Below are 25,696 nucleotides of genomic sequence, written 5' to 3'. Positions count from 1 at the left end.
AAGAAAGAATCGCCTGCTGTGCCACCAACCCTGCGAGTGACCGCAGCGACCCTGGAGACCAATGCAAGTGCCATGGCATCCGTTTCCAATATTTTAATGAGTCGCTACATCTTACACTCAATTATAAAAGAATAAGAATCCATAAAAATATTTTCTTTTCATAATACGCACTTAAAATACTCGGGGCAAGTTGATGTGGTTCATTTGGGTGGGTTGCTCTTGTTCATTTTTGCCCCTGACAAACCCTTGGCTTTGGGGGCAGAAGGGTGGGTGCTCCCCTGAGGTGCAAGTGTCTACGCCCCCCCCCCACCCCCAAACTGCAGTTCATGGTGACCAGGTAAATAAAAACCAGAAGAGAGCGAGTGTTTGCCAAGTAGATGGGCGAGGAGACCAGTCACTGACCCGCAGAGAACTGAAGCGCAGCCAATTTCAGTGCATGTCCGAAAGCTCAGGGCATTGGGGGCAAGAGGGTGGTGAGGAAGGGTGCACTGGGGGTAGGACACAGCAAAGAGAGGGGCAGAGTGGGGAGGGAAGGAGGGAATATTTGCATAAATATCCATCTCATGTTGCAAAACCCAGATGCTACTGCAGTTTCTGGGAAGGCGAATGCCAGTTGGGGTGTAGCCAGCTGCTACCATGCTACCTGTTGGCACAGTTTGCCCGTGAGCAGCAAGTTGGGGTAAGGGGGCTGAGGACACTGTCGCCAACCCAGCTGCTTTCCCCCCTCTGCTCTGCAAAATTAACTTAAAAAAACTAAAAAGAAAAAGGAAAACAAAGGAAAAAAGGAAGCCTCATGTCACATGCTTCTGCGGAGCTGCCCAGGCTCCAGCCTTTGCACGTTCCAAAGCAACAGCAGCAGCAATCGACTCCTGTGGGACTCAGGGCGGCTGCTCCTCTCCCTCTCTTGACCTCCTGGCTTAAGGCAGCATGCCGATTCAGCTCTTCCATTTCCAATGCAGGCTCTGACTTCTCGCAGGTAAGAGCATGGGGCCTGCTGAGGTGCAGTGGAAGGAGACAGGAGAGAGAGCGAGCGAGAGATGCACATGCACCTCAGCCTCTGGAGCTGGACCCCTGTCACTGGTTCCCAGCAGAGAGGGAGTAGCAGCAAAACAAAGCATTAACAGCCAGGGCAGAGTCAAGGTGAGCAGCTGAGCAGAGGCAGAGCTCTAGCTTAGGAAGCGTAGGAAGGCAACACTGTCCAGAGGAAACAGGAGCGGTATTTCCCCCGGCCCTTGGTCAGGGTAGCCCCCCAGCAACTTGTGCTCTGGCTTCAAAGGCGGTCGAGGGAAGGAGGAGGTGGCAGCAGGGGCAGAGGTGAGCTGTCAGTGTCCAGCGGTTTGCAGAGGCCCGTGCTCTCAGAGGTATTCTTGTAGAAAGTGCAGCAGCGTGATTTCATAGTGCTCGCCCGACTCGGGGCACCGAATACTGTGTCTCTCGTTGGGGTAGATCTACATGGAAGCAAAGAGATGGCCATTAGCTGGGAATGGCTGCGTCACGCCCATAGCTCCTCCCATGGACTTGCCTCTGGCCCCATATGGCTGAATGCATTTTAGGGGAGCCAATGAGTTCTATGCAATATATCCGCTCTGGCACCCCCTGCACATGTCAACATGTCTGCTAGTCAACACATCCTTTCACAGCATCTGGTGAAGTGAGCTGTAGCCCACAAGAGCTTGTGCTCTCTCAACAGATCTTATTTAGTTAATCTATAAGGAGTATATCACCCTGTCTTCTGCTAGTCAAATGTCAGAGCAGGCCACCAAATGGCTTGAGGTCACCTGGGCAAGTCAACTGATAACCGTAGAGTGCAAGGGGAGAAGGCAGGCAGCAGGGGCGAAATACTGTGTGGGAAAGACTTGTATACTGTCGCTGTTCTGCAAAGCAGTAGAGCAGCAATCGAGTGCCACCTTCTGGTCACATTTGTGCAGTTGGCTGAAATTAAGCTAGGCTGGAATCACCTCTGCTTCTCCAGACATGGGAGCTCTTATACTACTTCCCTTTGAAGAAAGGAGGAGGAAGAAGGTATTCCACTGCCTCCTGGTGCACAGGGACCATCCGACCTCACTCCAGTTCCTCTTACCTGCAGCTGATAAGGTTTTCCAGCCCGGATTAGCTGGGAGACCAGGAAGTTGGTATGAAAAAAGTGCACATTTTCATCCAGAAACCCATGGAGGATCAGCAAGCGGTTTGGCCTGGAGATGGGGTGAGAGAGAATGAGTCTGAGGGCAAAGCCTGGCCAGAGACCTGAGCAGAGCCACCAGCCAGCACATCAGCACCTAGCTACGTGGGAGGGAAACAGGTCCTCCTCCGCCACCCCAGGGCATGGCATTGCTGACCTCAGGCTCACCTTAGCTGAAGCAAGCTGGGTCACAGCACCCTGCCCTTGCCCACCACAGACAGCAGTGTCAAACAGTGTGAATTAGGGCAGAAGATCACCCAAAGTTTCAGCACTCTCCACAGCAATCTTCTTAAAGCTTCTGCCAGTGAACTGACTTTCCCCAGCCAGCTGGTTTTATCTAATCTACCCCAGCTTCCCCCTGCTCCTCTTCCCTTGAAGCAGCTGAGCCCAGAAGAAAGTCAAGTGACAGTTAGATGTGCTCTGCTCTGGCCAGGTGCACACAGGCCAATGCCAGCTGATGACCTGCGGATAGAGGTCAGCTTTAGGAGATAAGGACGAGCACCCAAGGTAAGAGGGATTACTGCAAGCTTATCAGAAACAGCAAGCCCTCAGCAGTCAGCAGCAAATACCCCGTTGCATGGTACTTACTCATTGGGGAGTTTTTCTACATGCAGTGCCACAGAGCCGGCTTCGTAACCCTGCTGGTTGTTCTCTGGGACATCCATGTACCGTTCTGTGTACCCGGTGTCATACGCCATCCAGACTGTGACGGGGGCACCTGCTATGGCAATCTGGCAGACAAATACGGAGCAGGGGGCAGAGAGAGGGTTTCAATGACCCAGCGCTATAATACACTGCCTTATCCTTCCTGGGGAGGTCAGAGACCCACAGCTGTAAACATGTGCTTCCTCATTCCAGAGCAGCCCAGCTCCTGCAGCTGAAGTCAGTGCTGCACCACCCTCTGGTGCTGCCTTAACCAGGAGCTACAGGCATCACTGGGAAAACTCCAGCCTGTTCTACAAACCAGTCTAAGTGAGCACAAGGACCCCTTCTGCTCTGAAGAGCTATTCAGCAATAGCACTTCTTCAGGCCCACAAATCTCAAAGGGCTACACAAGCACTAGACTTTGACCCCCCGCATTATGTCAGGTGCCTTCCAGGTGGAGGGAACACTGGCCCCAACAGGCACACACAATCTGAGCAAAGGTTAATTAGGGGATATTTATAGGAATTGCTTTATCTGTTGCCAAGGAGCAGCCACCTATGGAGTAGAACAGTTGCTGAGGAAGCAAAAGGGACTGCTGAAACCACTGGGGAAATTCAGTTGTGGGAAAACGTAAGGGTCCCAGATGGAACTTGACCAGAGACTGGTTTTATTAGGGAAAGCACCAGGGAATCTGTTCAGAAAGTTTATTGTTGCCTGAGAAAGCACCGTACCCTCTAACGCTGTGTGGGTTTTACTGGCTCGAAAGCCCCGTAATGCGATTCACAGCAGTGCAGGGGCCAGTGAGGCAGCGTATCCCCTAAAGCAGCAGCCGGTCTCAGTCCACCCACCCATGCAGCTGGAGCCTGGAGGCAGAGGACGGGATGGTGACAGGGCTGCAGCTCTAACCCAGGGAAGGTGCATTTGGCGTGTCCTTTTCCAGGACTGAGGCTGATGACAGCCCATCCCCTGCCAGGGGGCATTCTCCCCAGCCAAAATGCACCAGGCCAACTCTCAGCCAGGAGTCAGGGGCAGGAACGGTTGGGGCACATCCCCCATTCTCCGTGCTCCTTCCTGTACAGAAGCTGTGGTCCAAGGCAGCCACTCTCTCACAGGACAAGCCAGTGCTCTGTAACCAGCAGCCAGAGAACTTGATAGCGACTTCACCTGTACGTTGCTTTCCACTGCTGGCTCAGAACTCTGCTGTTCCTTCCAGATGGTGCTCACAGCCCACTAGCTCAGGGTCCCAGCCCAAATCTGGTCTCAAACAGATGCTAAATGCAAAAGTGCAATGTTGACAACCTGCTTGATTCTAGGCAGCTGTTCCATCAAACCAGCCAATGCCTGAGCCAAGGGGGCAACTTTCACATTTCTCTGTAGCCCAGATCCAAGGGCAGCAAATAGGAAAAGCCAGCTACAGGCATGGAGCACTTGGAGCTTGTCATCCCATAACATCACTCCTAAACATCAGAGGCACTTGGCATGCCATTCTTCCCCAGCCACACTCACCTTGAACACACTGGGCTTGCAGATAAGGCCCATGAGAGAGAGGAAGCCCCCGTATGACCAGCCGTGGATGGCCACCCGAGTCAAGTCAACGAATCCGTATTTCTCTGCTACATAATGTAAACCTTCAACCTGGTCCTCAATCTCCACCTGGCCCTGGAAGAAGAGCTCAAGTCAGCTTATTTTCTGAGTGACAGGGGGGAGGCCACTGTAGGAGGAGAGATAATGCAGTAAACAGAGTTACCATTTGGTTTTTAAGGGCCCCTTCAAACTTGAGTCCTCGCTGACAGGAGCCCCTCCCATCGATTACCACCACAGCATAGCCTAGGGATGCTAGTGTGTTGAGCCGCAGGTACTTGATACCTTTGAAGGAATTATTCACTAATTGCACCTAGAGTAGGAGAAAAGACAAATCACGTGAGCAGCCCTCTGAAATCTTCTCCCCATCTTTGCAAGGGGTCAACAGTCACTACTTGGTGTATGAGGCTCTACGCCACCCCTCAGAGTTTATCAAGGCCTGAGCTAGGCTACAGCCACTAGCAAAGAAAGTTATTTGGCTCATAGCAACTGGACTGGGCAGGTGAAATCATCTGCAACTCCCAATTCTAATCAGAGGGCAAATTCCCAGGCAGCTCTGGAGAATTCCCTTACATGGGAGAGAAGCAAGAAAGGAGCTCAAGAAAGAGATGGAAAGTGCTGGGTCGGGTTATTACCTGAGGACCTCCATACACGAACAAGACTGTAGGATGCTTCTTTCCCGGTTGGACGTCATGAGGTTTGTAGACCATCCCGTAGAGCTCAATGTCTGACTGGGTCCGGAAATGAAAGATTTCTGGAGGCATGTAGTCTGGAGGGCAGCCTGTGAAGAGCAGTCCAGACACTAGCTACAGGTTTAAGACAATAGGCTCATCATCCTACCTGAGCCAATGGGTTTAACTTGTATCCTACATGCCTCTTAACCTGCGGTTGAGCCCATGTCCTTTTCCAAGATGTCGGTCACACCCTATCAAAAAGAAGCTTAGGGTCTGTCTCACCAAGAGATACCTGGCCCAGCCCACACATGGCAATGGGTTTCACCAGCCTGCAGAGACCACCAATGACAAATGCCACCAACTGTGCACACAATCCTGTGTGATCCTGGCAGGCAAGTGGAAGGAAGAAGCCTTCCCAGCAGGATGCAGCAGCTGCTGGGAACCAAAAATACTCCTTCAAAGTCTGCAGAATCACGGCTACACAAAGTGGCAGAAGCTACGCACATTCCTTGAGTGCAAGAGGCGTTAAATCCCCATCCATCTGCCTTTCCCTAGACCACCTCTGTGAAGAAACATCTACTAAACCATGCAGGCATGGTTAATCTGGCATCCTCATACAATTTCTCTTGCTCAGAGAGCAAGGAACTAGCATAAGAAGTGCATTAGGTCCCCCTGGGCCCCAGCAATACCACACCCCTTCCTGTACAGAGCTATCCAGTAAAGAGATCTACTCCCGGAGGCAAACAGTGGGTAGGAAGATTCACTTCCCAGCCAATGCCCTTGCCTGGCTCCCTTCCACCTCTCCAGTTTGCATCAGCACTGCCCTCCTGCCTAGACAGAGCATTAGGGGGGTGGGGGGAAGGAGTGAAAGGAGACGTACTGGCTGCCTCCATCATGCTGGCCCAGAACTTGGGCTGCTTGTGAAGTGGGTCCTCATCGGGGCCACTCATCTTGTAAACGTGCACACAGGGCGGGGTGCTGACACTGCTGTAGTGGCTGATGAACATGTCAAAGTTCTGTGGGAGAGAAGACGATCATTCTCCTGCATTCCTAAGACGAATTACTCACGCCCCCACTCCCCACAACAGGACTGCCTTCTGTACCATCACGCTACTCTGTTAGAGCAGGAACTACAGAGCAAGGCATTTGCAAGGAACGCTGGCACTGGCTGATAGTGCCTATGAAGTCTCCTCAGGAAAGCCTGGGCAGGAATCAGTTTGCTCCCGTTACAAACTAAGCATGGGCTGCATGGTTGTCACATGCAGTCCACGTGTTATTACAGGGTTGAGGCAAACTCACCTGGCTCATTGAGCAGCTGTGAGAGAAGCCTAGAGTGGTGAGCCGTACGATTTCGCTCGGAGACTCATAGCCGACCACATAGAGATGGTGCTCCAAGGGGGTATCTTTTGTGCCTTGGAAATACACCAGCTTTGTTGCCTCATTCACCCAGATCTGCACAGAAGACAGAGGACTCGGAATCAAAAGGTGACAGCTTGCTCTTCCCTCCCTGACTTAAACTGACGCATCAGGCAAAAGCCAGCCTCCATAAAATAGACCATAGCAGAACAATGCTCGTTGCATTAATGATTGGTGCCCCGGGCCTGTGGACATGCACACAACGCTTGTGCAGGGCTGGATGGAGACCAGCTTAGAGGAATGCCAGAGGAGAAGACAGCCAGCTCTCTAGGTGCCTCGCTATGTTCACAAGCTAAAAGAGCATGAAGCCAGGAAAAAGGATATTCAAAACCATGTTTTTAAGAGAAGGAGCTTCCAGCAATGTTTCTGCATGGCTGCCCTGGTAGCAAGGATGCACAGGTTTCTTTCCAGCAACCTACAAACTTCATAGGTGGGATAGAACTGACTGACTGTTCCCGTTACAGCCATTTCTACACCTGCGCTCTGCTGAACCAAAGCTCCAGACAAAGCAGTTTCTAAAAGCTACCTGGCTCAGCAGCGGAGAGGCCAAAACTGCATTAAACATCCATTTTAAATATAGTTTTAGCAGAGGTTAGCAAAACTGTTTTCCGTCCAAAGTGGTTTCTACACATTGAAAGCTATTCCAAGCCCAGCCTGGTTGGAACCTACAGGACAATTTGGATAACACAACTCTTTATGGAGGGGGAGGAAGGGGGGGGGGGACGGGACACGTGGGACTAGCCAGTTAAATTGGTCAAGAACACTGTGACAGAACCCTGCAGGGCAACAAATGAAATTGAAATAATTGCTGCTAGCATGATTTCAGCTGTAACGTGTAAAGGGCAATGCTCTGGCCAAAAAGAACAGCCTGAACTGTAAGAATTCACCTGGGGAGGGACAGAAGGTTAACTGTGGAGTGAGGAAAGGCAGCAGTAATTGTATGTGTGAAACTAGATGCCCTCAAAGAGAGAGTGGAATGACAATCCAGATTAAATGGGACTGAACAGACAAGGCTTCTGTTCATTGAAACAGTCTGGGATGCACAAAGATTAGATATTAAGTAGCCCTGAGCCTAAAGCAAAACAGAATGGGCTTTGACTAGCTAGTAGTAGGGCTTTAAAACTCCTATTTGGCTACTGTGCTAGGAACAGCTACCACCCCCTCCCAACACAATTACATCAAGCTCGCCAGCCAAACTCCTCCTAAGAGCTCTGCAGAGGGATCAGCTGGATGATAACAGATCATTCCAAGCACCAGTGCACATTCCTAATTCCCAAATGCACCCTGGGGTTAAAATGCTGCGACCCAGTGGCAAGCCTGAGCTTTTCAGAGAATGCCTATTTGTTACTGTTGGATCTCAGCCTCTAGTACCGTTTTATGGTCGGACTCATTCACGTGGTTTCCCAGAAAGAGCAATAAGGCGCCTGATTAAAAAGACAATCAGCTTGCTGTATGCCAGGCTACAGCGCTCCTGGGGAAAGCAAAGGCAGCAATAAAAAAAAAAAGCTAGAAACAAAATGAAGCTTAAGTAGTTCTAGCTGGTCCCAGGCGTCTGGAACAACAGGAGCAAGCCAGGTTTGCGGGCAGCAAGTGTAAAACCAGAGCACGGCAAGAGAATGCAAGAATAACCTGTACCTTTGAGCCATGTCGTGCCAAGACCTCCCACTCCCCACTGGTCAGGGCGATCTCCTCTTTGATAGGGCATTTGAAGTCATCTAGCAAGGAGGAAGGGCAAGAATGAGAGCCTTATCTAGCTAATTTCTGAGAGAACAATTCAAAGAGGAGAGGGAACATTCTGAAATGAGACAACCACACAGGGAGGTTTGCTCCAACCTTCGTTGTGGACGTATGGCTGGGTCCAATCGTAGCTGCCCTGCTTTAGAAGGACCATGACTCTGTACAAGTGACAGAAGCCTGTCTTGCACTCATTGGCTCGGATAAAAACCAGCTCCTCCTCCTCTCCCTCCGGTTGGATAAAAGGATAAAAGATGTCATGAACCTACCAGACAACAGAAAAGGACACTGTGAGCAAAGAGGCATGGCCATGCAGCTTCAGACAGGAAGGGAAATAAAAACACAGTAGAGAAAGGCTGACCTTGGCTTTCCATTGTCACCAGAGGACAACCCTATGCCCATGTGGCAAGGTAAGCCCCTCAAGATACCATACAAGCCCACAACCCAGCCTGGCACCACTGTGAATGGGTGCAGGTGGAAAAGTAGTGTCCTAGCACAACATGGGCCTGACAAGCCATTCAAAAGCTCAGATGAGCTGAGCATGCTGACAGCCCTGGGGCCTACAACCCTGTTTATGCCACAACAGACATTGTTTTAACACTACTCATGGCCTCCATCATACTGATGAGCTCCCCAAATCCTGAGCAACAAACCAAGTCTAAGGTTAAGGATGGTTCATCCCCCAGAGCTTACTCCATCCTTGGTTTCTCTGCCAAGACTCCCATCAAGAAGTTCATTAGTACCATGTCAAATGAAACCAGGGATGGAGATGTGTCAGTTAAGGAACAGACCCACTAGCTCATTTCACTGTGGCTACCAACCCATGGAGAAATGGCAACTTTCAGTCTCTTCTTATCTAAACTAGAACTGGCAACAGAGGAAGTCCTTCACTGCTACATTGTTGGCTTTGTGGGCTACCTAATGTCTTACACCTGAAAAGATTTTCAAAGGGCATGGACACACCATCAGTCTGATAGGGTAACCAGTCTGGGCAAGGGCAGCAGAGCTGGACGCATGCCCCACATACTGAAGAAGATGGGGAGGAACTTGGAAGGCTTGCCTCTACTAGGCCCAGCCCTACACCCTTACATTTATCCACACATCAGTGGTTTCTTCATATATCACAAAGGGTTGGACATTTTCTGGCACAGCTTTGGCAAATTCAGTGCGCTGCTCCTCGTTTTCTGGTACTGGGATGAACAGCGCTGGAGGCAGGAGGACTAGCTGGAGCCGCTGCTGAGGACGATCTAGGAACATGGCCCAGGCACTGTGAGAGGAAGGAGTGAGTAAAGGTGAAACAGTCTGCCCCCACAGAACTAACACTCTCTCCTTCCCTCCACTGGAAGGCAGGAAGAAGGCTTCCAAAGCAAAGAACATGCAGGCGAGCCGCCTGCCAGACCTGCGAGTGTGTCCGTTTACAAGGAAGCACAATCAGCAAGATGTCATTTAACTGGTCGTGACAGTGTTCTTCTCCTTGGAAAAGGAAGTGGTGTTTCTAATACAACAAGGTCTTGAAGCAAAAAAAACCCCAAAAAACAAAACAGTCAGCAGTCTGCAGTGAGCAAACAGAAGGAGTTACTTTCATCTACACCACAGCTCTTGCAAGGGAGACTCTCCAAAGTGGAGCTCTACTGCAGCCCTCCTGGCTTGCAGGGAGGCATGTTGATTGCTGCTTGACTTGGATACACTTAGGGCTAAATATGCAGCAGCAGAGATTTTACATGGTAGAAATGATACCACCTGCCTGAAGGAACAACCCCCCTATACCATAATGACCACATCATGGGCTTCATGAATTAATACCCCCCCACTAGCCCAGCAGAGCCCTTGTGCAAGCACCATGTACCACCTGAAAGGCATCTTGGGGCTTTGCATAAGGTGATATAAACCAAGCACCAAGGCACTGAGAGCAGTAATCAAAGATAAAGAATGGGCCAGAGGAAAGTGCAGCCTCACACTCCAGTTACCGATTGGTCACAGAAATCAAATCTTCTAAAAACAGATATTGTTAACTAGCCATAACAAACATGATCCGGACTGAAACAGCCAAAATCTAAGTTAACCTTTGAATCAAAATTTATGAAAGTCCAGCTATTCTGAAATGACTGGAACCACATGAAAAGTTATTTTTAGATGTTCTTTTGGGTCCTGTAACTACCTGAAACTTAAATAAGCCAGCACAGGAAGTAGAAGCATCCATGTTTGCTGGAGCGTTCAGGGAAAGGCAAGTGAAAACTGCACAGTCCTTGTTTGCAGATAAATCAACCCTTTCCTTCCTGAGGTCTTAAGTGTTTTCCTGAATTTCAAAACTGGGATATGCTGTCAAGAAAAAGCAGTGAGTTGTGTTGCTAAATCCTCCAAGCACTCTCCGGGAAAATTAGCATTCCCCAACAGAAGAGGCTCCCCCCACCATCTATCCAAAAGCTAAGAATTCCCACAATAGGATTCATGCATTGATCCTTAACAGCCAGCTGTTATGGCTTTGCCAAGATAACCCACGGGTCTAAACAGAGTACCTACAGAGGCTCCCAAAGAAACCCTCTCTCTGTACAGAACTGCACAGAAGGCAGGGTATATTACAGGAGTTTTTCAATTTCCTCCAACCATGACCAACACCAAATACACCACAGACAAGACAAAGCATTACAGTGTACTGTGATATAACTGCTTACAGTTATCCCGATTTCTTACCACAACAATTTTGTCTACGTATCTATACTCAACTGCTCTGGTAACAGGATTAAAAATGAATTCTCTGGGATTGCACACTTGACATACATTGTGTACAGTGCCACAGTTTTGGTTTAAAACTCAAAGTTCACCACTCTCTTTGCCATTTGGTCAGTTATAATATAGACTAAGATAATAGGATTATCTTAGTGAGTCAAGCACCACAGAGACTTATGGTTTTTGTGGGTTTAAGCCTGGCCCATAACAGTAAACTGTAAAGTAAATTAAATGGCTGCAACAGATCAATTAACTGGATGGATAGTGGGGTTCTCCTGGTAAAAAAAAAGCCTACGTACTATTTGCCATCCCTGGTCCATCCAGCACGTGCAATGTACTCCACAGAAGGGAATAACGTGGCAAAGGGCTGCACCAGCTCCTTGTCCTGAGCACATACAATCTGCAAGAAAAGAAAGAACATAAAACCAGCAAGTTCCACTTTACTCTGAAGTTTGGTGGAACAGGGGAAGTGGCAGGCAGTGCCTAACAGCATCAGTGAACCAGGACTGCAGACGCGGGGCTTTACTTCTGTGGTGGGAAGAGAACAAGGCGGGTATCTTGAGACCCTTGTAGTATAATGGCTTTGGCATCCACTCCCAGGGGATGCAAGCATAGGACTGCATCTGGGTTCTACCCTTGCTGTGCTGTTCACCCACTCAAAGCCCTGCTCCTCACTTCTCCAAGAGGTGAATAACATCTTCCCAGTATGGTAAAGTAATTCATGTTCCTTGATCAAAAGATCAATAGAAAGAGCAGTGAGAGGGGTGTCAGGCACAAAGACTTTTGTCTTTTGCTTTCAAAGTGCCAACAGCAACTGCACAATCTGCCCAGCTTCAGCAGCAGTCACCCTTCACGTGCTACGCCCCTGAACCTCCTTCTCCAGAGACTAGAGATGACTTACCTTCCCCTGACTGTCTGTTTGAAATTCTGCCAGCTTTAGTGTTATCTTGGGGTTTTTGCTGCCTGGAAGGGAAGCAGCAAGGAGAGAATGCCACGATCAGATAAGACAAGCAATCTGGGCACCCCCCCTAGCTTGCACAACAGACATTTTTTAGATAACAAGAGAAAAGTTCAATGCTGCTAGCTGTGCATGAATGTACATCTAGTGAATGGCTATGCCGAGATTTCTGTTGTGAATGCATGGAGAAGTATATCTGCCTGTGCAGGCAGGTGTGTGCACAGTCATTTCTTGTCAAAGCAGATATAAATTCCCTGTGTATTCAGGGCTATGCCCGAAGGGACAGCTTCCCACTCAACCATAGTCCCCTTTGTTAAGACAGATTTGGCCATTTCTTTCTGCAGTGAGCTGTGCATTCAAAGACTGAGATCGCCCTTAATATTTATGAGATTCTCTCATATCCTGGTAAGCATCTAAATTAATAATGCAAAGCTGATAGGACAGATGCTGCGGCTTTGGCCTACAGAAGCTGGAAGTAACATCAGATGCTCTGCAGCACCCCATTCACCTGTCCTGGGATATCGATAGGAGTCTGTTTTTCTCTCTTCCAGAGCAGGAGAAGGAACATGAATTATCTCCACCTCCGACTCATCTACTTCCTCATACAAGATCCGCAGCGTTTTTAAATCTTCTGAGCCTAGAAACAGACACAGTAGGTTTGCCATTAACATCCTCAACTGCCTTTCTTCACTAGGACGGAGCACTACTGTAGTAGGTCTAGCAATTCTCCACACACACTTCCCTTAAAGCCCTGCAACTTCTGGTAAGTATTCACATGAAAATTCTACTAGTTTACAGCTCATAAGCTCTAAGCAAATGACCTGGAACTCAGATCTTCAAAAGCAATCAGTAAGTTACTGACACAGTTTAATCTCTCTAAGGCTAAGAGGGAACACTGACCTTCTACCGAACCTGTGGGGCACCACCAGTAGCCTGTGAAACGATCAAACTCCTCCTGGATGACAAATGTGGCTACTCCTGCTGACTTGGGATCATCTAGAACATTGGATAAGCCTGTAAAGGGAGAAAAATTGGGGTTGAATCAGGAAGAGCAATGCAGGAGTAAAGCTTCCTGATCAGAATCTTGCAAGAAGAAAGGACTCGTCTCTTGATGGTTAGAGGGAACTCTGAGTACCTTTATGGCAGTATGTCATCCGTCTCTCCTCTCCAGTCTCAATATTCGCTACCCACAGGTCATTGTTATTGATGAAAGAAAAGAAGGCAGGGTCAGCAGGGCAGATCTTGGGGTCCATTCGAGGTCCCGAGCATTGGGTCTTGATCTCCAGTGGCTTCATAGGAGACACCTGTGATAAGAAGGCACGTGCTATGTACTAGCTCTGCTTTCAACTCTGAGCTGAACAAAGGCCCAAGAGATGGTTCCAGCCGACCCATGATGGAACCAGGGCTCAAAAGCGTGCCTCAATGGGAAGCCAGAGGCAGGACCCAACCCAAGAGGTATCCACCATGTGATCATTCACCATAAGAACATTGTGCTGGCCTGCCATCTCTCAAACCATGCCCAGTTGTTAGCAGACTCACCATGAAGCCATTCTTGCCCCCATCTCGACAGTGAAAGAGGCTGTTGCTGGCCTGAAAGAGGAAAAGGCCACTCTCGCTGTGGAAGTCATATGAAGTGATTCCAAAGACCCCAAGACGCTTGCGCTCCCTCAGCAGTTCCTCTTCCCTAGAGTACATCCCGTGGTGAGGGGTTGCCTGATAGTGAATGAAAGAAAGAGAATTTGCAGGTCTGAAGGGGCAGCAATGCTTTATTAATGAGATGGGCTAATCCATGAGTGGCTGAAACGTGACCCATCAGCTAAATGCAGCCAACAAGCCTATAATGCAACTCAGACCACTGATGTTTAAACACAGGTGGGACTCTAAAGACCATACACCCCCCTCTCCCAGACAATGCTTTCTTCTAGATCAAAGCCAAAGGCTTGGATATACAGACTGAGTGGCATTTCCACCTTAAGCACAAGACAGCTGCCACTTACTCTATTTATGCAAACCAGGTGCAGTCAATTAACCTAACACCACCTACATCCTCTCACAAAGAGTTTCCATGTCAGACACTGCAAATGATCACTATTTCAGGAATCTTGCATTCGCTTCCAGGGCACTCAGAGATCCATATATGATTCTAAGCCCCTTAAATCTGCTTAACAGAACCCTTGGAAAGAGGAAAGCAAGACCAATGTGACCCCCTCCTACCAGGCCCTGCCACCCCCCAACACCCTCTCACTATAAATTACAGCCCAGTACCAGGCAACCATGTGTTTCCCTTCCTGAATGAATTACTTGAAACAAACTGGCAATGGAAGCATACAACAGAGCTAGCACTTGGAGCCCTACTGCATCCCTGTTATAAAGGCAGTTATTAAATACAGACATTCAAATGGAGTGGGAGGGAGGGAGGCCAAGTAGGGAGCCTAGGCAAGAAACCCAGAGCGACAATCTGTCATCCCATCTTAACTGGAGGTAGAACACTGAGTACAGGCAAACATATTCTGATACCACCAGCTGATCCACGGCTGGCAGACCAACACTATCCCATATTATAGTTGATACACCTGCTCCCATTCTGCTTGGTGTGGTACAACCAGGCTGCTGCACTCCAACAGTTGAAAAGAGCGGTACACACCATATTAGCTGTCTCTTCGGTGTCAGACTATCAGCCGGCATCCTCCACAAGGACTACCATGGCACAGAACCTCCTCCATCTCCTCTCACCTGAAAGTGATCCAGCATCTGTTTCCATGACAAGAGCAGCAGGGCCTCCTTCCGTACCTTTTTGGGAATCTCTGAGTAGAGGAGGGAATTCTCCCGGCTACCATATGGCATCCCTGTTGGAAGAACAAAAAAACAGTTCACTGTGGGCATTTCACCAGAGCTAGGTGTGCCCAAGACAGGTAATAATTAAGGCCATTTTATTAACTACTTAGAACCAGATGTTTTGGGTGATATTAATCAGGCACCTTTTCCAACCTGCTCCCCACAATCCACTCACTAGGTAGTACCCAAAACGCTTTAGCTTTATTAAGCAAAGCTTTCTTCGGCAAGGTATTGGTTCACCTTGGCTGCTTCTTTACTTGCTGCTCAGCTCACACCTTAGCTCAGTGGTTCTCAACTGGGTGCCTTGACATCCTTTCAAGGATGCCATGAGTTACCACACAACATAAGCAGGTAGGTGTGCCAACACGATTCACACAATAAACCCAGAGATCTCAAATAGGAACCCACAGCGTCAGAAACATTCTAACTTGTTTTGGACTTTTTGTGTTCTTTGCAACAGAAGAACTATTCTGTTCTTTTTCTGTAGACAGAAAAGAGTGGAAGAGCTGGCATTTTCTGATGGAGGCCTCGAGTCTGAAAAGGTTGAGAACCATTTCTCTAGATGAACTCTCTCTGGAGAGCTTCTGCCCTTACCTATGCAACTCAGTGGGTGGAACCCTCCAAACATTCCTCAGCATGACAATGTCTTGCTAAAAGAACAGGCTGTTCAAACAAACCCTGCCAGTCTGCGATTGGGATATAATGCCTTCCGGCTCTTGTGTGGGCAGAGGCACAGCCTGGGTAATAGCAGTTGGGGCCTCCTGCTCCTCAATCTAAAAGAGGAGGGACAACTTATGCACACAACCATGTCAATCAGTCCTTGACCTCTTTGGAGTGGCACCTGTGGTGCCAGCCATGCTGCCTCGTCAGCTACTTCACAAAAAGGTGCAGAGCCACCACAGTGAGCAGCCAAGGTCAAACAAGTTACCAGAGCTGGCCCAGATGCCAGCAGCAACATTAGCCCTGGGGCTGGCTCCGTCAGTGGTGTCACTGAGCCAACAAATTTGCCTTGCACCCTTCCAGATGGGAACTTATTACAATCAAGACTCAATATTGTCCCAGGACAACAGGGAGGGACACCTGCCCTGCTACTGCCAATGCTGCAGCTGTTCTACACAGGAAAGGATTACTGCAGCCTCTGAGCCTGTTAACCTGGTGCTGCACTCGCTTTAGCGAAATGAAAATTGAAATATTAATAAGCACCCGAGAAGCAGAGCAACACGCGAGCACACAGTCCTCAGAGACACAGAAACACTGAAGTGCTGAGCATGTGGTGTTTAATATAAGCAGCATCTGCCATGACACAACATGAGAGCCTACAGGGACCTTCCTCGGGAATGATATAAGATGTCCAAGCTGGCTGTAGTTAGGAACACCAAGATATGACTACAGATGCATTTTAAATGGCTGGGACTGCAGTAACATGTGAATCTCCAGGTGCCCTTAAAGTTCTTATACTGCATTAGCAGCATCTAGGATGACTCTGCACTATCTATCATTGATAGTTGCAAAAGAACTGCCTACAAATCTGAGAACCCGAGCTTTGGTCCTTCTGTGATGTATAGAACTGCTCAGCTCTGATAACAAATGTGTCCAAAGAAAAAACAGCAGAAATGTACTCTTCCCCTCCTCAGCGTATGCACATCAAAATCCATGCTAAATCTTAAAGCAACACTTATGCCAGACTGGGGACAATACTTATAGACTCCCTTTAAGCCTATCAGTAGTGACACCTTGTAGCCTCAGAGACATAACAAGCCGAGCTGGTGCCAGGAGCAAGCTCTGATGGAGAGTGGCTGTGGGGCACGCACAGGTTCAAGACCAAGTCTAACCCGTGCTGGGAACTCATAAAAGTCCCTGGCTGAGCTGCTGCTGCCACTGCATGCTGTGCCCACCCTGACTTTGCTGCTTTTAAAGCAGCAGCAACTGGGGATTGTTTTGGACAGGGTGCAGACTCTGAGGGGATGGGGGGCAATTCTAGTGCCCCTCCTAACTTGGTGCCCAGGTGCACTTCTTGCCCACCCATAGTTATGCTGCTGTGTAGCCCAGAACCAAGCTTTCTAATGATACCTTATTCAGTAATAAAGTGGTCAATTTAACACCTGCTCATTAAGGCTGTGAAAGTAAGAAGCTTTTATCCTGTGCTGTGAGAAGGCTTCAAAAAGATAAGAGATTTTGCCATCATATTAATAACTGGCCAACAATCCAACATGCTCTTGTGCTCCATAAACTTCTTGAGGAACAACGAATGTTAAATGTCAAAGTTCAGCACTACGTCATCTAAGCCCAACTACTTGAACTGTCACAGTCATTTCACTGCAGGGCCCCAGCTGGATTCCAACAGGAAGATGGACTGCAAATTGTTCACACCATGGGAAAATGCTAACACCAAATACAACTTGTAAGCCAGTCATCTAGATAAGTGTCTAACTTTCATCACTTTCACCAGTACCACAGGGGTCTCAAAGCCAATTCGGTGTTGATGTCTGGACAAAAGGAAGCCCTTGTGGTTTTCACTTCCCACAAGGAATCCATCTGTTGTTCTAACACATCTATTCAATTTTGTTTGCAGGGTGCCTGCTCTGTTAGTATTTCTCAATGAAAATTTGCTGGGGACTACAATAAACCAGTTCACTTGAGCTGCCATGAGAGATCAGACTACTCTTCCATCAAACCCAGTATCATGCTGGCAGCAGTGGCTAACACCCAATGCTTGAAAGAGAAGTGGCATCATTGCAAGACAGCACAGCCGGCTGCATAGAGCACACGTTACTGACCATAACATTATCCAGCCTTTCTAAAAGTCTACCCACTGTATTTAACTGTTGCTAAATTAGCTGCAACTCTAGACTGGTGTAGCTCAAAGATCTACCTTCTCCCAAATCTTCGAAAACAAGAGAGAGTTCAGTGGAAAATACTATTAATACCTTAGTCTTATTTAACAGATTCATTCTCCTCCTAAAAGCACTTTACAATTGCCTCATCTCTGAAACACACCCACAATGTCAATGCCTTCCACCTCATGAAGCAGCGAGAAAAACAATTTACTGTTTCTGTGAAATAAACTGATATCACTTCCTCAAATCAGTGAAATGCATGGAGTTTGCTCCCAATCGTTTCAGTGTTTTTTGCAATCTGAAAAGTCAACTGGACAGTCAATCAAACACCCCATAGCCATGACTCATGACCGAGCCATGTCCACCTAAAAGATGAAGGGAAGGATCTTATGATTATGTATATTACAGCAGCACACAGAGGGCCAGAGTAGAACTCTCTTATGCCAAGCATTGGGCATAAATAAATAAGGAAGTCCCTGACTTGAACAGCTTCCAGTCAAAATAGACAGAGAAAATGTAGGTGAGAGTAAGTATGAGGAACTGAAATGCTTGTCCAGCTCTGGACAGGAAGTTCACAGCAGAGCTAGAAACTACTTCTAGATGCACTGAGTCCCAGTCAAGTACTCTAAACCCAAGACCATCACCCCCTCTTAGAGCCAAGCTCCTCCAGGACAAAGAAGGGGACTGGCCAGCCACAATTATCTGGGTGATAGACACACAAATACTGAGCAACATGAAACCAGACTGAACAAGACAGAGGGATAGCTGAAGCCAGACTTACCTAGGTAATACAGCCGATGAGAATGTGGGCTGGATTCTTCAGTTTTCCGGACAAACTGGAAATCATGGGGAGCCTTGTTCACAATCATGCCCGAATACTTCCTGCTGCCATGAATAATGTCACGCAGGCCATCCCACGAATGCTTCTGCACCTGGAACTGGGAAGGCACATCCTCCATCTCAACAACTTCGGTACTGTCCGACAGTGCATCCACTGCAGTCATCCTCTCTTCCCCTTCGGAACTGCTCAAGAAACTGAGGAAAAAAGCAGGGGAGATCATTAGCTGGAAGGGATGCAGCACACTCCATCTACTTACAGGGGCCAACTAATTGCAAAGGCCATGTGCCCCTTGAGAATCTTTGGCTCTTAAAATTACTTCTGTAGTCACATACTAAACAGGGCCACGTGAAAACGAGTAATCCATCTCCCACACACAGGCAAGACTCAACTCCAGGACTTCCTCCAGAAACAAATCACTGCTTAAAAAACAATCAGGGCAGGAGAACACCTGCTGCAGCAAATGTTTACTCAGTTTGACTGAACTGAAATATATTCTAGCCATATCATTGGGACAGATCATGTCAAATTTGATGTACAGATATAGAGACTACAACATCTGACCTGAGCATACAAAACTTAAGTCCTAATCCTGACCCGAATGAGGCATAATGCTTGGCTTCCTTGCAGTGCTCTTGTAATCAGAAGTGAAGTGGGACAGCTGTCAAAACAGGAGCGTAAAAGAGCAACTGACTGGGCTGCAGGATGAAGAAACAGCAGGCATTGCAGACTCTCGGCACAGTCTGCACAATGCAGCACAACCAGTCCACCGGTTTCCAAAGAAGCAGTTATCACTTTAGATAAAACCCAGCCCTGCTCCTCTAGTCATTAGGAACTTCGAGATCTGCATTGTCAAGCCTTTGCTTATAAAGGAGGGCGTGATCAACCTTACACCAAGCATGGCTGGAGACTGTGTGCCAGAGGAGGCTCAGTGAGGAGGAACCTCCAAACTTTACTGAGGTCCAGTGAGCAGAACCAGATAGCCTAAGAGCAAGCTGACTTGCCAGACTTCTTCCAAGGGACAGATTCATTCCCCAAATGACATGGCCATACACCACTCCAACACCAGCCCCACATCTCCCTTCTTAGCCCTTCTTAGTTATTCACATGTTGGCATAAGGGTAGAAAACTTTCTAGGAGTAAGTTTCATGGAGAATAGAAGAAAGATTGGGTTCTAAACAACCCTGACTGAAATGAAAGTCTGTTCCAAGCCACACGTTTCTTTCACAAATGAATGCAGCCTGCTGCTTACAGAGATTTGGCAGCATCCTGACAGAGAACAGATTCCACAAAGCAACTGCCACACTTGAGTGTTACACTAGTACAAAACAGACACCAAATCCTAAAAAATACAATGCAGCTCCATACAAAATGTCTGTACACTCTCTCTCAATAAGGGGATTTGCAGGTAGTTCTCATTCAGAAACCACACACACACACAACAAACCCCAGAACAAAAGAAGAATTTGTTTTGGTTCTTTCTGTATTATGAACCAATCTTCCACTTTCCAGGATCCTTTCTAAAGGAATGTTCTCACTTGTACCTTCGTCACATTTGACTGGATCATCAATTCTGCTCTACCCAACACAGTGATAGCTCAATTGTCACCTGCTCAAAAACCTCTTGATGTCAAGCAAGACTGAAAAAGAAAGCCTGTAAAATCCCTCCTCAAATCTCTTCTGAAGAGACTAACCTAAGATTAGACAGGCAGTCATGCAAAACATACCATCTACTGCAGTGGTCATCCACCAAGTAGTAGATTCTGCATGACCACCAGGCCAGATTACTCTTCTCACTGAAAAAACATACCTGAAATAAGCTGGGCTTCCTTGTAGGTGACAGACAGAATATAAGGCAACAAATATCGTAACAGCTTCCCAAGTCCCTGACTACTGCATTATGAGCACATATGATGTGAAACCATTACAAAGAAGCTCTGGAAAAAAAACCCTCCCCCACTCCTGATACCAACCACCCAGCAGAAAAACAACAAAATCAGAGCTTGAAAACAAATGAAGTGCAGGACCCTGCAAAGAGAGCATGACAAGCAGTTCAGGTAAATCCACAGTGGAGAACACTGAATCAAGCTTTAACAAACTCTCCCCCATAAACCTTGCATAATATCAACAGCCTCAAGTCTGTCAGCTTCACATACCCTGGGTGTGGCAGGAGCAATTCGAGTCAGTCTCCTGGCCTCTTTCAGAACAAAAAGCCAAGCCTGAAAACAAAATGCCACCTATCAGAAACACAGCGGGGACAGCACAAGGATTTAAAAGCAGATGCAGCAATATAGCAGTTACACTCCTCTTCCCAGATCCCACTACAGTTTGGGCCAAGTCTGCTCAGCTGATAAATCAAAAGGGTTTTCAGGACACTAATAACATTCCACAAGACAGCTCTTCCCACCCAGCTGGCAAAACCCCTTCAAAGACAGTGATGGTAGGATTCAAACAACTCTGCTCTGCACAAGAGGAGTTTTCAAGGCCAGCTCAGGTTTCAGCGACTTAACTTGAACACAGTTCATTCACATCCCTAAAACTCATCCTTGCAACCAGCCACCCCACAGGAAGCTAGTGCTAACAATTAGACGAGAGGACAAGAGAGTCCTGGTATCTTGTCCTGCTGGTGCATTTTGCATCAAGAATATACTCATCAAGACATAAAAGCAGTCACTCTTTAATTATTTCCACATGTCACGGCAAAGAGGCCAGAAGATGCTATTGTACATTCTCACAGTCCATCCAAGAGTCTGAGATCTACGCAAAGATTAGGCTAAGAAGTAAACAGGAAGGGATCATGGAGTCAACAATGAAATGCAGCCATTTGGTGGGGCAAAATGAAGCACATGGCTCTAGGAAAGGAGGGGGAAGTATAACTCCTATAAATTGGGACAGCAGTGGGAATTTTTGGATGAATCTACCTGGACTGGAGTCTGGCCAAAACACCAGACTTAAACAATTTGCTGGTAAAAACCAAGCTCTGGAACTGTTGGCAGCTACACAATACAACTCGCGTGCCTTGCAACATCAGATGTAAAACTGTGGAGGTCCTTTATTGTGCTGAGACTGACTCGGTACTGACTCAGAGGGACAAGTCATTCTGACTATGCTACTCAACCCATTCTCTCTCACTACTTACATCTTCTTTGGGAGTCTCCAAACATACCAGCCAGCCACGTTTATTCTGCCAGATCTGACAAGGCAAGGTGGCTGCAGGCAGAGATGACCAGAGCAAGGTGCAGGGCCTGGGACAAATCAGCCTGTGTAGGGCCCCACCCCTGGATGCAAGGAAGCTGGTGGCAGATTCAGCAGGGGGCGAAGGGGGGTGCCAAGTGGCTGGACATGAAGCCAGCGGCAGTGTGGAGTCACCATGGCCACTTGGGGGACCCGGGGCAGTCGCCCTGATTCACACCCTCCCTTGGGAACGGCCCTGGCTGTAGGCTTACATCCAAGTCTCATTTCAAAGTCAGGGGTGGGAAAAAATGTAATAAAGCTACAGAAGAGAGAGAGAAGGGAAAGGCTGACAAGTGCAGGGTACTGCACCTGGGGAGGAAGAACCAGCACCATACCTACAAGTTGGGGAACTCCCTTCTCGGCAGTGCAGAGGCAGAAAAGGATCTTGGAGTCATCACTGATGCCAAGATGAACATGGGCCGACAGTGTGGGGATGCGGTCAGGAAGGCCAACCGTACCTTATCATGCATCCACAGATGCATCTCAAGCAGGTCCAAGGAGGTGATCCTCCCCCTCTATGTGGCACTGATCAGGCAACAGTTGGAGTACTGCGTCCAGGTCCGGGCGCCACACTTCAGGAGGGATGTGGACAACATGGAGAGGGTCCAGAGGAGGGCCACTCGCATGGTCAGGGAGCAGCAGGGTAGTCCCTACGAGGAGAGGCTGCGGGACCTGAACCTGTTCAGCTTCCACAAGAGAAGACTGAGGGGGAACCTAGTGGCCATTTACAAACTAGTCAGGGGGGACCAACAGGCACTGGGAGAGTCCCTGCTCCCCTGAGCACGGCCAGGCGTGACTAGGAATAACGGTCACAAGCTGGCAGAGGGTAGATTTAAGCTAGATATCAGGAGGCGCTACTTCACAGTCAGGGTGGCTAGGATCTGGAACCAATTTCCAAGAGAAGTGGTGCTGGCTCCTACCCTGGGGGTCTTTAAAAGAAGGCTGGATGAACACCTTGCCAGGGTATTCTTTCCTGCCATGGCAGGGGGTCGGACTTGATGACCTGCTCAGGTCCCTTCCGACCCTACCAACTATGAAACTATGGAAAAGGAAGGGTACATGCATAAACAGAAGCACATAAAGCCTGCCACCTGGAAAGGGTTGATCTTTGCAAGCTTTCAGGCACTAAAAGGACATTTAGACAAAGGCTCCATGGGCACAATGAGCAGGCTGACGTTTATATCCAGCAGTCAACCAATGATGGGTCCATCCTGCTAGATCCCGAAGACCAGAAAAGTTACCTTCTCCAACTTCCTGCAGTCTCGTTTTCCAGACGCACCCTCTTTATCTTCTGCATTAACTACTCAGCGAGCCTCGGACGGGACAGGAAACTAGATGAGAAGAGAGAAAAGCAACAGATCAGCCCCATGGGACCCTCCTCCATTACACCTGTCGCTCGGGGGGCTTTCTGGGGATCTCTTTGCTTCCTTCCATTCAGCAAATAGATGTGGGACGTTTGTGCCCCCAAAATCTTTCCAAGTGGAACTCGACCGATTGTACCGGTAACGTTGCGACCTTCTCGCCTGCCAAAGCCTCACTTTCAACTCTCTCTGTCATGCTCCAAAATCGAGATCCTCAGCAGGACGGAGCCCAAGAGGAAGTGACCCGACAGGAGCCCCACCGAAGGTGGCCACGGCCTGGCCGGTGTCACCGTGGCGGGGGGACACCAGCCCCTCTGGTCCCGGGGGAAGGTCGTTGCCTCCCCTCAGCAGCCCCCTGACGGGACTCCAGGCCGGATTTCAGCCGCTCCCGACCCTGACGGGATGCAGGGACGCGGGGCCGGGGTCTCTCCCCCACCTCGCCGGCCTACAGCAGCTGCGCTGTCAACGCCCCCCACTCACCCGGGCTCGGAGTCCTCCCGGGCCGCTGGGGGGGGAGGGGGGAGAGGGCGGCGCCTCACGCCAGCGCCATGGCCCGCGCCTCGGCAGCCCCGGAAGCGGGGAGGAAGGGGGGGCCACGGCCTGCCCAGCGCGACCCATCCCCCGGAAGCGGAAGCCTCGCCATGCGCCGGAGGAATAGGGGCGGGGCCAAAGCTTCGAGGGTGTGGAGGGAAGGCGGTTCGAAGTGGGCGGCACCGTTCTCCGGCCGAGAGGGGGAGTGCACAGTGAGAGAGCAAGAGAGAGAGGCAGACGAGCTGCTTCGTTTCGAGTCTGGGAGAGAGTTTCGCGTCTCTCAGAATGGTTTCCCTCAGAAAAAGGGGAATTTGTGGTTTCCCTCTCCCTCCCCCCACTCATATCATAATGGTACAGCCCATAGTCAGGCGTAACCTCCTGTAGGCCGGCGGCAAAGGCTTGCTCAACGCCGCGTTGGTGGTATAGTGGTTAGCATAGCTGCCTTCCAAGCAGTTGACCCGGGTTCGATTCCCGGCCAACGCAAGGAGTTGCTTTTTCTTCTTGCCCTCCGCCCTTCCTTTTACTCCGCGCGGGGGCGGGCGCGGCCCCCTCCCCTCCCCTCCCCTTCCCGGGCCGCTCGGGACAGGAAACAACACACTCGGAAGAAATAAAGAAAAAAAAAAGGGATGTGTTTCCGCCCGGGATCGAACCGGGGACCTTTCGCGTGTGAGGCGAACGTGATAACCGCTACACTACGGAAACCGACGGCTGAGAGATGCTACCGCGCCGTTTTGCAGCGCTCCTGGACGGTCTCGTGGCGGGGCTGCCGCGCGCCCGGGGCTGCTTGCACGGGAGCGGGGGGAATTGAGGTCCAAAGGGTCGGGTCTACCCCTGCTGTCCCACCCCAGCCCCTCTGGGAGAGATCGGCTGTGGGGGGACCCCCTTCCAAGCTGGTCCGACTGGTCGCAGGGGGGGCATGTTCCCCCCCTGGCTAAGGCGGCACCAGTCTCTCATGCCTCCTGATTCAGAAATGATACCTTTTATTAGACCAATTACATATCTAATGAATGTATAGACCAGTGTTTCCCAACCTTTTCCAGCCCAAGACACACTCACTTTAATAAAAATGTTCTGCAGCACACCTGTTCAGGCATTCCCCATCCTCATACCGAAAGTAGCTCATTACCATGGCAAAATTTTGCAGCACACCTTTTCATTTTTGACGGCATGCTTTTGCGCCAGGACACACTGGTTGGGAAACGCTGGTGTAAGCATACCGCGGGTTGCCTGGTTTACCGTCCTCCTAGCAAGAAAGATCTGGTCACAGTCACACCCAGGGGCAGGGTCCAAGGGCCCTTTGACCGCATGCATCCAAAGGTAAGACCTGACCCCAGCTTGCAGCTCTGAATCCTGGACAACCCGACCCTAAGAAGCCTGGCCTCCAAGCCAGGCAGCATCAAGGGGCCACAGTGGGATGAAGGCAGCAGGCAGCCCTGGTGCAAAGCCCTGTTGCTGCCACAGCTTGGATCCTAGGTGTGCAGCCATGGCCTAGCCTCATCCTTGCATTGTTCCCGCTGCACACAGATCCTGCAGCCAGGGCCCCTCTCCTGGATGCAGCTGCCACCAGGTGTCGGTAGAAGAGCAAGGATGGAAGGAGAGCCTCTGGCTGAGCTCAGGGAGAGCTTTGGCCTTGGGCTCCTGAGCAGCCACCAAAGGCCAAAGCCTCAGAGAGGGAAGCAAGGTTCTTTGGGTAGATGTGATTTCTTTTCTTAGACCAATGGAGTAATCTAATAAAAGAGATCACATCTACCCTAGGAACCTTGCCTGCCTACATCCTTAGACTAACACGGCTACAACCAAAAACTCGGATGCACAGGGCCATTGAGGCCCCTGCAGCCCAGTGCAGGGAAAGGAGCTTGGGAGGCTGTGAAAAGCAGCTGCTGGCTTGGATGGAGAGGGCGAGAGGAGCCTGCTGCTGTTGGAAAGCCACAAGAGGACCAGTTCTGGGCAGGTTGCAAGGCCAGACTCTGGAGCAGCAAGAAGGACCTTCGGCGCTGTGGTCCAGCAGCTCTTCCCTGTGCCTGCATCAGAGTCTGTCCAACTGCCACGTAAACCAGCCCTCAAGCAGATGATGCTGCACCAGCTTGCCCGAAGGCTTCACTTGCTACCAGCTGGGCTGGAGAGTTCTCAGTCATTCTAAACTTGA

The 25,696-nt window shown here is 49.4% G+C and overlaps 1 protein-coding gene and 2 non-coding genes across 5 annotated transcripts; 1 reads left to right on the top strand and 2 right to left on the bottom strand.

Annotated features, from left to right (window-relative positions):
- Positions 1-78: 78 nt before the first annotated feature.
- Positions 79-23,633, bottom strand: DPP9 (dipeptidyl peptidase 9). Of its 3 annotated transcripts, XM_090026908.1 has the most exons (23): positions 23,500-23,605; positions 22,900-22,989; positions 20,581-20,643; positions 20,152-20,220; positions 18,368-18,621; positions 14,648-14,760; positions 13,454-13,627; positions 13,050-13,218; positions 12,815-12,928; positions 12,423-12,551; positions 11,858-11,919; positions 11,256-11,356; positions 9,319-9,496; positions 8,329-8,494; positions 8,131-8,210; positions 6,379-6,531; positions 5,960-6,095; positions 5,041-5,186; positions 4,572-4,718; positions 4,331-4,483; positions 2,768-2,910; positions 2,081-2,192; positions 79-1,448 (listed from the first exon to the last, which is right to left on the bottom strand). In XM_090026908.1, exons 5-23 carry the CDS (start codon positions 18,588-18,590, stop codon positions 1,356-1,358), a joined length of 2,592 nt encoding a protein of 863 aa, XP_089883034.1. In that variant the 5' UTR covers positions 18,591-18,621; positions 20,152-20,220; positions 20,581-20,643; positions 22,900-22,989; positions 23,500-23,605; the 3' UTR covers positions 79-1,355. The 3 variants fall into 3 exon arrangements, with proteins under 3 accessions (XP_089883034.1, XP_089883035.1, XP_089883033.1); XM_090026909.1 differs by lacking the exon at positions 20,152-20,220; XM_090026907.1 differs by lacking the exons at positions 20,152-20,220; positions 20,581-20,643 and having other exon boundaries at positions 23,500-23,633.
- Positions 23,634-23,961: 328 nt separating this feature from the next.
- On the top strand, positions 23,962-24,033 carry TRNAG-UCC (transfer RNA glycine (anticodon UCC)). Its single transcript has one exon. It is a non-coding gene; the product is annotated as a tRNA-Gly (tRNA).
- Positions 24,034-24,179: 146 nt separating this feature from the next.
- Positions 24,180-24,252, bottom strand: TRNAV-CAC (transfer RNA valine (anticodon CAC)). The gene has a single exon. It is a non-coding gene; the product is annotated as a tRNA-Val (tRNA).
- Between the last annotated feature and the right edge of the window lie 1,444 nt (positions 24,253-25,696).

This window comes from Crocodylus siamensis, chromosome 14 (assembly GCF_052110815.1).
Source record: "Crocodylus siamensis isolate JL-2025a chromosome 14, ASM5211081v1, whole genome shotgun sequence".
Classification (NCBI taxonomy): Eukaryota; Metazoa; Chordata; order Crocodylia; family Crocodylidae; genus Crocodylus; species Crocodylus siamensis.
The sequence above is the reverse complement of the archived record's forward strand: the minus strand, read 5'-3'. Positions and strand labels throughout refer to the sequence as shown.